Source organism: Lactuca sativa, chromosome 9 (genome assembly GCF_002870075.4).
Source record: "Lactuca sativa cultivar Salinas chromosome 9, Lsat_Salinas_v11, whole genome shotgun sequence".
Taxonomy (NCBI): Eukaryota; Viridiplantae; Streptophyta; class Magnoliopsida; order Asterales; family Asteraceae; genus Lactuca; species Lactuca sativa.
This window is the reverse complement of record NC_056631.2, coordinates 45,502,894-45,517,339: the sequence shown is the minus strand read 5'-3', so window position 1 is coordinate 45,517,339 and position 14,446 is coordinate 45,502,894. Positions and strand designations below refer to the sequence as shown.

General features: G+C 34.8%; 2 protein-coding genes across 3 annotated transcripts; one reads left to right on the top strand and one right to left on the bottom strand.

The window, feature by feature from the left end:
* Positions 1-271: 271 nt before the first annotated feature.
* LOC111876119 (receptor-like protein kinase FERONIA) lies at positions 272-3,823 on the bottom strand. The gene is made up of 2 exons (XM_023872651.3): positions 3,647-3,823; positions 272-3,135 (listed from the first exon to the last, which is right to left on the bottom strand). The coding sequence occupies exon 2, from the start codon at positions 3,112-3,114 to the stop codon at positions 439-441; it is 2,676 nt and encodes an 891-aa protein (XP_023728419.1). The 5' UTR covers positions 3,115-3,135; positions 3,647-3,823; the 3' UTR covers positions 272-438.
* A 4,027-nt stretch (positions 3,824-7,850) lies between these two features.
* Positions 7,851-9,841, top strand: LOC111876120 (eukaryotic translation initiation factor 2 subunit beta). 2 transcript variants are annotated; one of them, XM_023872653.1, is made up of 8 exons: positions 7,851-7,895; positions 7,973-8,075; positions 8,154-8,248; positions 8,739-8,813; positions 8,921-9,066; positions 9,343-9,485; positions 9,574-9,659; positions 9,764-9,841. In XM_023872653.1, exons 1-8 carry the CDS (start codon positions 7,851-7,853, stop codon positions 9,839-9,841), a joined length of 771 nt encoding a protein of 256 aa, XP_023728421.1. The 2 variants fall into 2 exon arrangements, with proteins under 2 accessions (XP_023728421.1, XP_023728422.1); XM_023872654.1 differs by lacking the exons at positions 7,973-8,075; positions 8,154-8,248; positions 8,739-8,813.
* The last annotated feature ends 4,605 nt before the right edge of the window (positions 9,842-14,446 follow it).

The following is a 14,446-nucleotide window of genomic DNA, read 5'->3' as shown; positions in this document are numbered from 1 at the left end:
GAATAAATGTTGCCGTAAAATATAAATGTTGACTAATGGGTTGTTTTTTTTCCTCCATGAAGTTTTATGCGAATAAAATAGCTATAAAAAGTCTGTATGGGAGAAATATTGTATCAATAAGGTCTATTTCTTTGGTAAACTAAATAAACCGTTATCTTACACAATATTTCATCTACATTGACAATATTCCATAATTTTACATGTCATCAAACATGTTAACACATTATAAAAGAAAAAGAATATAAGAATCATAAATTCATACAAAACACCATCAAAGAAACAATTATTCTTCAACTTGTGAATACATACAACTTATATATATATAATTATAATTAGAGAGTAGTACCCAAGTACAAAACCAAAATAAATTAATAAAAAGTAACAACCTCCATCAAACTGTATGTGAAAATAAAAAAAATAAAAGAAAATGCAAATTTATCACCTTCCTTTAGGATTCATAATCTGTGAGAAAACAGCACTCGGAGTCAACCCATCGGAATCCTCACTCGCCAAACTCCTCCCACCAATACTCATCGACATCCCACTGCTTCTAGAATCCGTCACATTTCCTTCATATCCCCCTCCCTCCGCCTTCCCTTTCAACGGCACATCATCATAAACACCATCCTCCATCTCCATCACCGCCCCTTTCCCACCACTCTCCTCCGCGCTCTCCTGCAACTGCAAAGCAAATTCAAGATTCCACAGCACATCACCCATCGACGGCCGCTCAATCCCCTGATCCGCCACACACTTCACCGCCGTCTCCGCCACCTTCTTAAAACATTCCGGCGAGATCTTCCCCTTCAAATACGGGTCAATTATCTGGTCCAAAATACCCTTCTTATGACAATGCTGGGCCCACTCCGCCAAACTCACTTGCTCTTTTGCAAGTGTCGGGTTTAATGCGGGCCGGGCACACAAAATCTCAAACAGAACCACCCCGAATGAATAAACATCCGACTTATCCGTCAGTTGTTGCCGCCTAAAATATTCCGGATCCAAATACCCGAAACTACCCTTCACCACTGTACTCACATGCGTATGATCCAACGCGGGCCCCGTTTTCGACAACCCAAAATCCGAAACCTTCGCCACCCACTTCTCATCCAACAATATATTTGTGGTTTTCACATCGCGGTGGATAATCGTGTGCTTTGCGCCCGTGTGAAGATAATGTAGACCTCTCGCCGCGCCTATACAAATCTCGAGACGTTGCTTCCATGGTAACGGTTGGTTTTGGGTTTTGTAAAGGTGCTCACGGAGGGTCCCGTGTGCCATGTAATCGTACACTAAGATCATTTCGTTGTTGTCTTCACAATATCCGATTAAGGAAACGAGATGCCGATGCCGAAGTTTGGAGAGCATTTCTATTTCCGTTTGGAATTCGTTCACGCCTTGATCGGAAAGTGGATTCCCACGTTTGATTGCGACTTTTGTCGCGCCTCCATCGACTTCACCTTTGTAGACTTTCCCGAACCCACCGACACCGAGGAGGAGGGATTCGTCGAAGTTGTTGGTGGCGGATTTGATCTCGGAGAAGGAGAAGTGGCGGCAGAGGTTGGAAGGGTGGGAGGAGGCGTAGCTTCCAGTGGTGGTGGTTTTCGCGGTGGAGCCGGAGGAATGGGAGTTTCCGTATAAGGATAATGGAAGCCAACCGGATGGTCCGTCGCTTGAATTTGGATCTTTTCGTTGTTTCCTTCCACGGGTCAAGAAGCAAACGAATAATCCGATGATGAGGATGGCGGCTATGCCGCCGCCAATGCCGCCACCTACCGCTGCGGTTTTGTTTGACTTTCCTGACTTTATTGACAACCCTCTTGTGGGGTCGATGATCTGTTGTACCGGAGCTGGGGCCGGGAGTGTTCCCGCAAGATTCCCGTCACTTGAGTTGATTTTAAAAATCTCGATTCCGTTCAAGATTGCATCGTATCTTTCCGGTTTTCGGGCGGAATTGGGATGCAATTCCAGCCATAGATCTTGTCTTGGAGGTCCGAGAGCTAAAAAGACAACATAATCTTTGTAAACCGGGACTTTGGGTTTATTTGCCCATGCGATTACATCTGCTTCGGTTTCTGCGGTTTGATTGTTGATAAAAATTTCAAACACTCTTTGGTTGATTTTAGTAATGTCAGGAGCAACTTCACAGAAATGGAGTCTAACTAGATATGAAAAGCCAGTGTCAACATCGAAATACCAACTCAGATTGTAACCAATGTTGATTCCAGGGGTGGGACCCATTGATCTGGCGGTTTTGTACACATCAACCGGAGCAACATAATCCGGCATACCAGAAGGGTAACTGATTGTGATGTTGGGGTCTGTAGCTACTGGGACACCCACTGCAGCTCCATATACGTACGCATTATCACCTCCCCATGGTCTGAACAACCCGGTGTCATCAGAGGGAGAAATAGCCTGTCCACCGACGTTTAATCTGTAGACATTTTCAAGAACTGTGTAGTTGTTGATGTTGAAACCGGTGCTGGTGCCAACAATCATGGCGTTTCCATTAGAAGAGTAGATATCTGGGTGAGAGACGACTTCAATACCGTTGACAAAAGCGTAAGAATCGGGGGTGTTTGGAGATGGGGTGAATGTGATGTTTAAGAGTCCAGAATCGACATTGACTGAGAATTCTTTTGTCATGAAATCGAAGTTGAGATTGGTGGCTGTTTCAGATGCGCTGAAGTTTTTAAGAAGGGTGTATGATCCGGAGACGACAGAGAAGACGCCTTTGGAGGCGTTTAGGTTTGCGTAAGATGCAGGGTAGAAGTAGAGGCGGACGAATTTTCTGCCGGATGCTACCGGAAAACTGTAGGTGAATTGAGATCTGAAGATACGGGCGGTCATGTAAGGGACTGTTGGAACGGAAGGTTTTTGGGTGGCGGCATCGGAAACTATGGAGTTTGCGCCTGCTAATGCGAACTTTGACCCTACATCAGTGGTCCATTGTCTGCCATCATCGTCGCTTAATTCCCCGACTGCACCACAGTTGAGCAGAATCTTATCGGAGGGGTTATAGTCGGCAGCTAGAACTAGACGAATTACGCAACCTACTAGCAGAAATGAAAGAAGGAAATCAAGCAGGTGATGCCGATCGGGGTTTCTCATTGTAATTCCCCAATTTCAAACCTGAAAGTCAAAAAATACGAGAAACCATAATTAGCTTTTAATATTAGTTTTTAATGTTTAAATATTCTCAAAGCCGAAAAATCTAAGATATTTTGGAGAAAACTCGATCAAAATTCAATTTCGAAAAAGCTGAAATACTAAATAAAATTGATGATAACTATATGATAAATCCAATTAACTTTCAAGCTCATAACAATCAAATCAGCAGAAATACGACACACAATTGAGCAATTTTTAAACAGCAAACACATAAACATAACGTTATCAAGCAAATCCAAACACATAAAAAGGATCTAACTTCAAACAGAAACTAGGGTTTCAAGTTTCGACTCCTTTTGAAACAGATTTGACTCAACCAAAGAAATAAAGTTAAAAAAAGGTGCATGAAACAATCAGATCTATGAAGTTTAACCAAAAGGGGGAAAGAGTTGGCTAAAATAAAGGGAAAAAAATTTCGAGTCCAATTAGCAGTGAAGAACAAGTAATTTGGAAAATCATATCTTGTGATTACCTGAAAAAGATGTGGATTTGAAGTTGCGAAGAGATGTTGAAGTCAATGCAGTAGCGCTCAAGCCATAGATTGAAGAAACATGAATTGATTGTTGAAGTAAGAGAGACGAATATGTGATTATCGAGAGAGAGAGAGAGAAGAGAGATGAAGAAATTAAATGAAAATAGGTGGCCGGATTTTATACTTTTTTATATGTTCGTCAGAACGTGCTTGATGTAATAGCAGAGTACATGGTGGCAGATTATGTAAATTTACAAAAACAGCCCTCCAAGTTATAGCCGGTTTTAAAATGCGTATTTTTAGTTTTTTACCCGATAAAATACTAAAAACGTAAGTAATTAGTTCAAAAACTTCTTTTACTGTATCTCTTTTTTTTTTTTTTTTTTTTTTACCATTTTAGTAACATAATATAAACTACTGAAAATTGTTATATAAAATGGTAAAACTGGCTGAATCGGTACATTTAAATAATTATTTTTGTATGAAATAGTAGTTTGCTTCATCATATGAGTAAAAATATATATTAATACTTTGATAAAGTAGTTAAATATGTTTTTTGTAATTAACCCAAAAGAATCAAGACCGTTTTGTCAATTTTAATATTTGTACTTTCATTTGTGAGCATTATAATGGACGTAATTTTCATATTTTAAAGACTATTAACTTATTATCTATTTTACACCCAATTGAATTTTTTTTATTTTTTTTTCTAAAAGTTAAAACTTAGGTTTTCAAAAAGGAAGTTCCGAGGGAAAATAGGTCAATAAAATAGAGGAAATACCTGGGGGTCAAATTGAATAACGCGTCAAAATGAGGGGGAATAGTTGGACAGATCACTAATGTACATCAGACAGCATATTATAGCCGCGTACGCGTCAAATCCCACAATCATTTAGTAATTACAATTACGATCCTTAAATTATAATATTATTCCGGTTTACACCCCTAATATCATATTAAATTGCAGTCGACCCTCTATAAATTACTTTTTTTAGATTTTTTTTTGAATAGTAGATATATTATTAAAAACAAAAAGGCTAGTAAGATGCTAGAAAAAATTACAAGAATCATTTTAATAAGGGATACAACACCAATTCTATCCAAATTAATGTTTATTTCTTAAAGCAACTTATTAGCTTATTAGCGGTTCCATAATGTTATAAGTTAAAAAGGTTTTCGGATAAAAATAGCTTATGGCGGTGACAAACCGCTAATAAATCATTTTTTATAAGTTAATTCTCTATAACTGATTAGCTTATAAGTTAATAAGTCGTCGGCTAATAAGTAATAAGTTTTTTTGCCAAACACCTCCCAAATTATCAATGTTCCCTCTAATCTCTGTTGACCGAAATACTTTGAATACCATATGTCGTCTTGTATGGTGAGATTCTCATCTCCTTGAACATAAACCAATTCCTTGCCTTCCATGAAAGCCACGTAGAAGTATAAATTAAAGAACACCTTAACAACCTGTATGTTTTTTCTTTGTTGTGGAGAATCCAACATCTCAATGAGATCAAAAGTATAAGTGGGAGAGAAGGAAAAAAATAAAAGACCAAGACACCAACCAATTCCAAAAATTTTTCACATACTAATGTGTAAAAACTACATGTTCAACCATGTCTTCCTTACCACCACAAAAACAACAAAAATATATATCAACTTTTTATTCCTAGCCACCATAAAACCCTCTTTTTATCTATGTAAAAAAAGCATGTAGTATAGATTTTAATTCTTGATATCTCTATTTTGATTTTTGGATCATTTTCTTGTTTTAAAATAACATATAAAAATATCAAATGTATTCTATGTGTCCATATACATATTAAAAGTTTCTTGTTGTATTAACCCATCTCAAGTATGTTTGTAAAAATATCAAATGTATTTCTATATGTCCAATCAAATGGCTTGATTGGTGTACTAACCGGTCTCGGGTATGTTTGTAATTTTCTTCTAGCCACTTGCTAGCTTAATTTCTCTAATAAAAAATTCTTTTGGTGTTCAAATTTTTTTTTTGTTTAAAGTTCATAAAAAAAATCCAATCATCGTATATCCACCATTTCTCAATAGTTATTACTATCCCTATGCATAATCTAATATTGTTTTCTATTGTAAATATTTTAGTATTTTACATACCCGACTTATGTTAGAAATACACACCGAATTCATGTCAAACCAAGCATCCTATATGTATTTGGAGCAAAGGGCCAGATTGTCAAATAGGAGAAGAAAGTTAGTTTACATTTGGAACTAAAGCATATATCACATTCATAAAAGTTATAATAGTATGGCGTCATACACTTTTAGATGGTACACTCTTTATTATATATGTAAGATGGTATATTTGAAAATCATTGCATCTAAAACGGAGATAAGAAAAAGTCATGTTATAAATTAAGTTTTTGACTATGTGTTTTTACTTTATACATAATTATTGGTTTTTCATATTGAACATAGGTTTGTTATCAGGAAGTAATAACCCTGAATTCATTAAAATAGTTTTGATTTTTTGTTAATCTTCCACAAAAATTATGATTTTGTGGAGTTAGTGTGTGAATAACTGATAATAGGAGGACTTATTTTGGAAATAAGATATAATATAGAGGCATAAAACCTCATTTGGTTGAAGTTTTCAAGCTTTTAGCTGGCCGGAGTTTGGACTTTTGTATTATGTCCTCTTCATAATATGTTATTGTTTTTCTCGTTAACATGTTGTTCATTTATGTAAATTTCATACAAAATAGTAAATTTGTTAAATCAATTGGTTAACAAGGAATATGATATCAATCTATAAGATTATAAAGTATTTTGATTTTTTTTTTTTTTGGTTAACTCTAACGCTAATAGCATATAGAAAAGTAGTAATATGTGTTTTTATATTTGGAGTCCAGCCTAGAAATGGTGGGTGCCGCATATGAACACTTTGGCATGTGCCATCGTATGTCTTTGTGTCTCTTTTAGTTGCATTACCGACTATCAATCTCACTATTCATTCATATTGAAACCTAAACTATTCATGTATAATGAGATTAATTAAACATTTATTTAATCCCGTTAAGGTTTTTTCAAAAATTAAGCAAAGTTATGGACATTCTGAAAATAGTTACGAATTATACAGGTGTCCTCCATAAAATTGGATTATGCACCTGCGAAATGACCTTTTTTTTAAATCTATTTTCACTGACCCAATCTCATTCTCCCACATCGCAGAAGAACAAAAATGTATTATCTTTCTTAATCAATTCATTTAAGTTATAAAAAACTAGAAGAACAAAAAGAAATAAGTGATTTCGATAACTTGATGTGGTGAATCAACAAACAAGAAAAAGAACACCGATGGCCAACAAAGTTAATAGCAAACAGTTTAAAGCCCGTTTATGGTCACACTTCAATGTCTCATTATCTTTAATTTTAAAAACACCAAAAATTAATTACTTTGATTAAATAATAAAAATACCACAATGTTGAAACATTAATAAGTAAACAGTGGAAACGACGGTGATATGTAACTAGTAATCTAAACATTATTTTATTAAACAATAAACATATCACAATGTCGGAATTTTATATAAAATTCATTGAATTATTACATTATATAAAAATTTAAAAATACATGCATTTCGGATTTTCGGATATCCGAATTTTACAAAATTGTTATCCAAATCTGAATACAAAAAATTGGATATCCGGTTTTTTTTGGATATTTTCAAATCGGATTTTAGATTTTTGGATTTGGATATTTAAACATCCAAAGCTCCACAACTCGATGATTTTCAGGTTATTTACTTGTCTCAAGATAACCTCCAACATATTTCAACATTACTCAATAATACCGTAGCCACCACATAATTTTTCCTGCTCAATGTGTCGGGATAACTACTATTTTCTCCTAAACAATGTTCTTCTTTATGAGTTCAGAAACCAATAAACATTTTAAAATTTATCATAAAAAATAACCAAATAATATTAGTTTTGAAATCACTCAGCTTATTCTTTTGTAAATTGTTTTCTAAATATGGAAAGTGATCATAAACTATAAATAACCATCTTGAATTGGCTTACTGTAAGATCCCAATCTCTCGCACGATATTTTTGCATCTAAAGGAAAACAAAGAATAAGAACATAACCAAAAGCCTCCATGTTTTTTTCTAAATGTTTCAAGCCAGGTTATATTTCCAATCATTATTCTCAGTTGAATTGATTATGGCTGAACAAACTTCATCTGAATCCAAAGATGATATTGGAGAAGTAAGACGAAATTGTTCATATTTATACATAACTTTTTTGCAGTCAAACTTGCATGCTTTAATGAGCTATTTTTGCAGATTGCCCCCTTTGATCCCACAAAGAAAAAGAAGAAGAAAAAGGTTGTAATCCAAGATATTGCAGAGGATGATCGCTTATCTGAGAAGATAGATAACCTATCTCGTCAGTCTATTTCTATTACTTACCATCGAACGAACTTTTATTTTTCATGTTTAAGAAATGGTATTTGGTTTCTTGTAGTTGCTGATGGAGTAGAAAATGCATTTGTGGGTATGAAAAAGAAGAAGAAAACACCCGTAAGTATAACACATTTGCAAACAAAGAAAATGGCTAATGTCATAAAAACCCACAAGTTTTCAGGGTAAAAGGGTAAAACCGAACATTTTTTCGAAAATTTTTGGGTAACAACGAACATAAATTTCAACTTTGGGCAAAACCGACAAAACCCTGAAAACTTGATGGTTTTTATGACCATAACCCAAAAAAAAAAAGAGTTGCCCCTAAATTGTTGATTGTGGTTTTCTTAGGTGGGAAGCGATTTGACAAACGATGGAAGTATCCTTACAGGTGCACAATTTCTCTTAAATATTTATTTTGTGTTCGGATAAATGATGTTTAAAAATATATAAAAATATAAAGATAAAAACAAATGGAAGCAAATTTGTAAAAAGTTAAGGCTCACTTTCTTAACATCCTCTATTAATTTGTTCTTACTGTATTAAATGAAAAAGAAACACATATAGACCTTACTAGATTAAATAATGTCTCCATAAAATTAAATAGAAACATCACCCTTATATGTTGTACATAGGGCATGGTGGTGAGGATGAAGAAGATACAAACAACTCGCGACAAAAATATCCATGGGAAGGAACTGACAGAGATTATTTATATGAGGAGGTGTGTGCCACGTTACCTTAACATTTATTTATGTATTTATTTATTTATTTTGTCACGTTTGTTATTGAAATACAATAATATATTTGTTAAACTATGTATATATACAGCTTTTAAGTAGGGTTTTTCATATTTTGCGAGAAAACAACCCCGAACTCGCTGGAGATAGACGAAGGACAGTGATAAGACCCCCACAAGTTCTTCGAGAAGGCACAAAAAAGACCGTTTTTGTTAACTTTATGGATTTATGTCGAACGTATGCACGTCTTCTTTTTAGTATTTTTCTTTACATTTACTATTTTAATACACACTACAGGATAAGAGAGGATTGGACAATCTTTGAAAGACTATTTTTCGATAATTATGGTGACAAGTACAGTCTCACCTAACTTAACCTTTCGTTTGGTGGGACAGTTGTTATCAGTTCCAATCTAAGTCTAATTTATGTCATATTCAATCCTACATCCAGTTCAGTTATGTCCAGTCATGTGTAACAAACAAGGTCTTACGGTTCAATTTATTTATTTATCAGAATGCATAGACAGCCGGATCATGTGATGACTTTCCTTCTGGCTGAAATGGGAACAAGTGGTTCCCTTGATGGTCAACAAAGATTGGTAGTCAAGGGTCGATTTGCTCCCAAGAATTTTGAAGGAATCCTTCGAAGATACATAAGTAACTCATGCTCTTTGCTATTATAATTTCTTTCCATTCCAAACATATTATAAATTGATTATAAATGTTATAATGGTTGTGATTGTAGACGAATATGTGATATGCAATGGGTGCAGAAGTCCAGATACAATTCTTTCAAAAGAGAATCGTCTCTTCTTCCTTAGATGTGAACAGGTAACTAATTAAATAAGTAAATAACAACTAAAAAACATTAGAAAAACACATTTTGTTATTTTATTTGTTAATTGATAATTATATTGTTTGAATTTGGTTTACAGTGTGGTTCTGGGAGGTCGGTGGCCCCCATCAAGACCGGTTTTGTTGCACGAGTCGGCCGTAGGAAAGCTGGCTCCTAGTTTTAGTTCAAGTAAACAACTCCACAATAAAAATGTAACAAATAAAGGATTTATAAAATCTCCTATTATCTTTTTTGAAGTATTATTTCATTTCATTAATTTGACAATGGATCTTTGGGAGTGATTTAACTTATATATGTATCATAAAATAGTGAAAGAAACCTACAGATTCATTCATCTTGCTTCTTGCTAGTATTTATACTCATGAAAGCTTTACACAAGCAAAGAAATTTACCAGAAAATCAAAGTGTAAGAGAAGAATCTCTCTCTCTTTTTGAGTTTTCTACTTTGATAAACTGAGCTTGGAAAGCACAGAAGCAACTTGATCACTACCCAATAAGAAATAGGGATGCCTGAGTGCATCAAAAGCTGATAAACGACCTCTATGCAATGACCCTCTTTCAGAGATAAGCTTCGTAACCAAGTCCCACCCTCTTCTAAAATCGAGATCAAGAATACTTATATCAGGTCTAGTTCGTGTCTTTTCCCTCCACAATTTCAAATCATAATTCACAGCTTTCAATTCAAGGTTAAAGTTCTTCAATCTTGCACTAGACCTCAAACTTGGTATCACCATTTACATCAACACAATCCCCGCAGAGTACATATCAAACAAATCCGGACTGTTTAACTGCAAGAAAAAAGATGTTGGAACTTTGTTAAATGGAAAACACTCTCTTTGGGACTTGTCCCATATTGGAAGAAAGAGGAAACTTAAACTCCCTTAAAAAGCCTCCTACTAGTTGTTTACTAATTAGATCAAAGGCTTGGACTAGAGGGATTGGGTTGGATTTGGTGATTGGGCTAGTCAAATTGGTCTTGAAAGCTTAGATTAATATATATATATTTAATGGTCAAAGATTGGCCTTGGGCCTTGAGCTCTTGGGGTCTCATTAACTAGTTACAATATTATATATATATATATATATATATATATATATATATATTAATTCCGATTTTGACTTTTTATTATATATTAAAAATCTGTTAAATTCGTTTTAACTGTTTTGACAATTATTTTTCGGTTAGCAGTTTTGGAGGGAAAAACCAGTCAATCTATATCTATAAATAGATCACCAAAGACCGGAATTCGGGTTCGGAAAAAACACACACAGATTCCTCATATAATTTCGTACTCCACATACAATGAAGGAAACATAGAGAATTTCGTCAGAATCAAGAGAAGTTCTTGGTTGATTGTTGTATCCTCTTGACAGATCCCTACAAGGGAAATTTCTGTCTTAGGACACTACAAAAGAGGCCTCAATCTGTACAATTTCGTGATTAAATTTCCTGTGTAATCATCATACAAGTATGTTTTCTGTAAATTGATTCTTATATTTTATATATATATATATATATATATATATATATATATATATATATATATATATATATATATATATATATCAATTTTGTTTGTTTTATTTCAGTTAGTTTGTTGATTGTATACTTTTGTCATAACAATCTAAGACAGAAATTAAAAAGTGAAGAATGGATCAAAATTCCATCGTCAAAACACATGTGGAAAAGCTTGAGAAATTCAAAGGCTCAGATTTCCGGAGATGGCAACAAAAGATGTTGTTATATCTAACAACTCTTCCTGATTCCAATGTTCTCACTGATGATTCTCCCTCTCTTCCTACTGGTGTAACCACTACAAAAGGAACAACACCACCCACTGCAGCCCAATTGGCAGAACATCAAAGGGCTGTGGAAACTTGGAACACAAATGAATATAACTGCAGAAATTATATTCTAAATGACCTGGATGATTCCCTCTATGATATCTACTCTACCATCACTACTGCAAGAGAGATATGAGAATTACTGGAAAAGAAATACAAAACAGAAGTGGCATGTTCCAAGAAATTCATGATTGGAAAGTTCATGAATTTCAAAATGGTGGATACCAAATCTGTCCTCAAACAAGTGGAGGAAATTCAAGTCATTGCACATGATCTTGAAGTTGAAGGTATGGGTATAAACTCTAACTTTCTTGTTGGTTCAATCATTGAAAAACTTCCTCCTTCTTGGAAGAATTTCAAACTATATCTTAAACACTTAACTGATGACATGAGGTTTGAGCAACTTGTGTTGAGAATTCGTGTGGAAGAAGATAACATATTGAACGATAAGGCAGATGCAAATTCCTTGGAACCAAGTGCAAACTTTGTTGGAGAAGCAAGTACTTCAAGGACAAAGCACAACAATAAGAAAGGGAAGCAAGGCTCCAAAAACTCCTCAAAAGATGGCAAAAACCATGGCCCAAACAAGAAGAATTTCAAGAAGAATTCTAGTCCATGCTATGTTTGTGGCAAAACTGGACACAAGGCCAAAGATTGCAGATTCAGGAGGGGTCAAGGAGGAAATAATGGAGGAAACAATGGAGGGAACAATGGAAACAATGGTGGCAATTCTGGTGGAGGAAATTCTGGTCAAGCCAACATGGTTGAATCACCAAATCAATTTGTTGTTGTGATTCAAACCAACATGGTTAGCAATTGTGTGGATTGGTGGATTGATACTGGAGCCACAAGGCATATTTGCAACTCCCGAACCATGTTTTCTACATACCAGAAAGTCTCGGATTCTGAACTAATGTTTATGGGGAATGGCTCTACTGCAAAAGTTGAAGGAAAGGAAAAAGTGAAACTACAACGGACTTCTGAAAAAGAACTTGTTTTATGTGATGTCTTGCATGTTCCTGAAATTACTAAGAATTTGATTTCTGGTCCTATTCTTAGTAACAAGGGATTTAAACTTGTATTTGAGTCTGATAAGTTTGTTCTTACCAAAGGTGGGATGTATGTTGGAAAGGGATACCTTAGTGAGGGTCTCTTCAAAGTCAGTGTCTTACCTTTGTACTATGGTGTTGAAACACCAAACAATGATGTAACCAATGTTAATGCTAATGCAATAATGGGCACTACTAGCCCCTCTTCTATGTATATGCATGATCCTTCATTTTTGTGGCATTCTCGTTTTGGACATGTCAATTTTCGCTCTATTCAAAGAATGGCAAAACTTGGCATGTTACCAAAATGTTCAATAGACAAAAATATAAAATGTGAGGTTTGTGTTGAATCAAAATTTTCACAACATCCTCATAAATCAGTTGAAAAATCTAATGAAATACTTGGCTTAATCCACTCTGACCTATGTGATTTTAGAGCAACACCTACAAGAAGAGGGAAAAATTATTATATTTCTTTTATTGATGATTGCAGCAAGTATTGTTATATTTATTTGTTAAATACCAAGGATGAAGCCTTGAGTTCCTTTAAGAATTACAAGGCTGAAGTTGAAAATCAACTTGACAAAAAGATCAAAATTCTAAGGTCTGATCGAGGAGGAGAATATGAATCCAAAGACTTTGTCGAATTATGTTCTTTAAATGGTATTATACATCAAACAACTGCTCCATACACTCCTCAACAAAATGGAGTAGCAGAAAGAAAGAATAGAACATTGAAAAACATGATTAATTTAATGTTAATTACTTCTGGAGCACCACATAATCTGTGGGGAGAAGCATATCTTGCAGCAAATTCAGTACTTAATAGAATTCCTCATAAAAAGAGTGATAAATCACCCTATCATCTGTGGAAAGGGAGGTTACCCTCTTACAAAAGGATGAAAGTGTGGGGTTGCCTTGCTAAGGTACAAGTACCTCTTCTTAAGAGGACTAAACTTGGACCAAAAACCATAGATTGCATCTATCTTGGCCCTGCCATGAATAGTGCAGCCTATAGGTTTCTTGTGTATAAATCACATGTTGATGATATCCATAACCAAACCATCATGGTATCAGCAGAGGCTGAATTCTTTGAAAATAATTTTCCTTTTAAGGATAAAGGGAAAGAGGTTACTTGCTCTAGGAAAAGACCTCTAGATGATGGACTGAATGATACCATTCCAGACAAAAGTTTACAATCAAATGAAGAGAATTCTTCAAAGGTTCAAGAAGAGATCTTAGAACCTAGAAGAAGCAAACGGGGCAAAATAGCCAAATATTTTGGAGCTGATTACATGACCTATGTAGTGAATAAAGAACCACAAACTTATAAGGATGCTATGGATTCTTCTGAAGCTCCCTTTTGGAAAGAAGCAATCAAAAGTGAGATTGACTCCTTTGTGCAGAATAACACTTGGAAATTGGTATATTTGCCACCTGGGCAAAAACCAATTGGACACAAATGGATATTCAAGAAGAAGTTAGAACTGATGGTACAATTGAGAAGTACAAAGCTCGTCTAGTAACGAAAGGGTATCGTCAAAAGGAGGGTCAAGACTTCTTTGACACCTATTCACTCGTTACAAGAATTACATCAATTCGCACATTAGTAGCAATTGCAGCCATTCACAATTTGGAAATACACCAAATGGATGTGAAAACTGCCTTCTTGTAAGGTGAACTAGATGAAGAGATATATATGAATCAACCTGAAGGGTTTGTGGTTAAAGCTCAAGAAAACAAAGTCTGTAAGTTAGTTAGATCACTTTATGGACTAAAACAGGCTCCAAAGCAATGGTATGAGAAGTTTGACAACACATTACTCTCTAATGGATTTAGAATAAATGAACGTGATAAATGTGTTTATG

Bases quoted from the DNA above. Each gene is read 5' to 3' on its own strand.
- LOC111876119 (XM_023872651.3), bottom strand. From the start codon at position 3,114: ATGAGAAACCCCGATCGGCATCACCTGCTTGATTTCCTTCTTTCATTT.
- LOC111876120 (XM_023872653.1), top strand. From the start codon at position 7,851: ATGGCTGAACAAACTTCATCTGAATCCAAAGATGATATTGGAGAA. The intron at 8,076-8,153 runs GTCAGTCTATTT...GGTTTCTTGTAG, and splicing joins GAAGATAGATAACCTATCTC to TTGCTGATGGAGTAGAAAAT. The intron at 9,067-9,342 runs GTATGCACGTCT...TTTATTTATCAG, and splicing joins TTTATGGATTTATGTCGAAC to AATGCATAGACAGCCGGATC.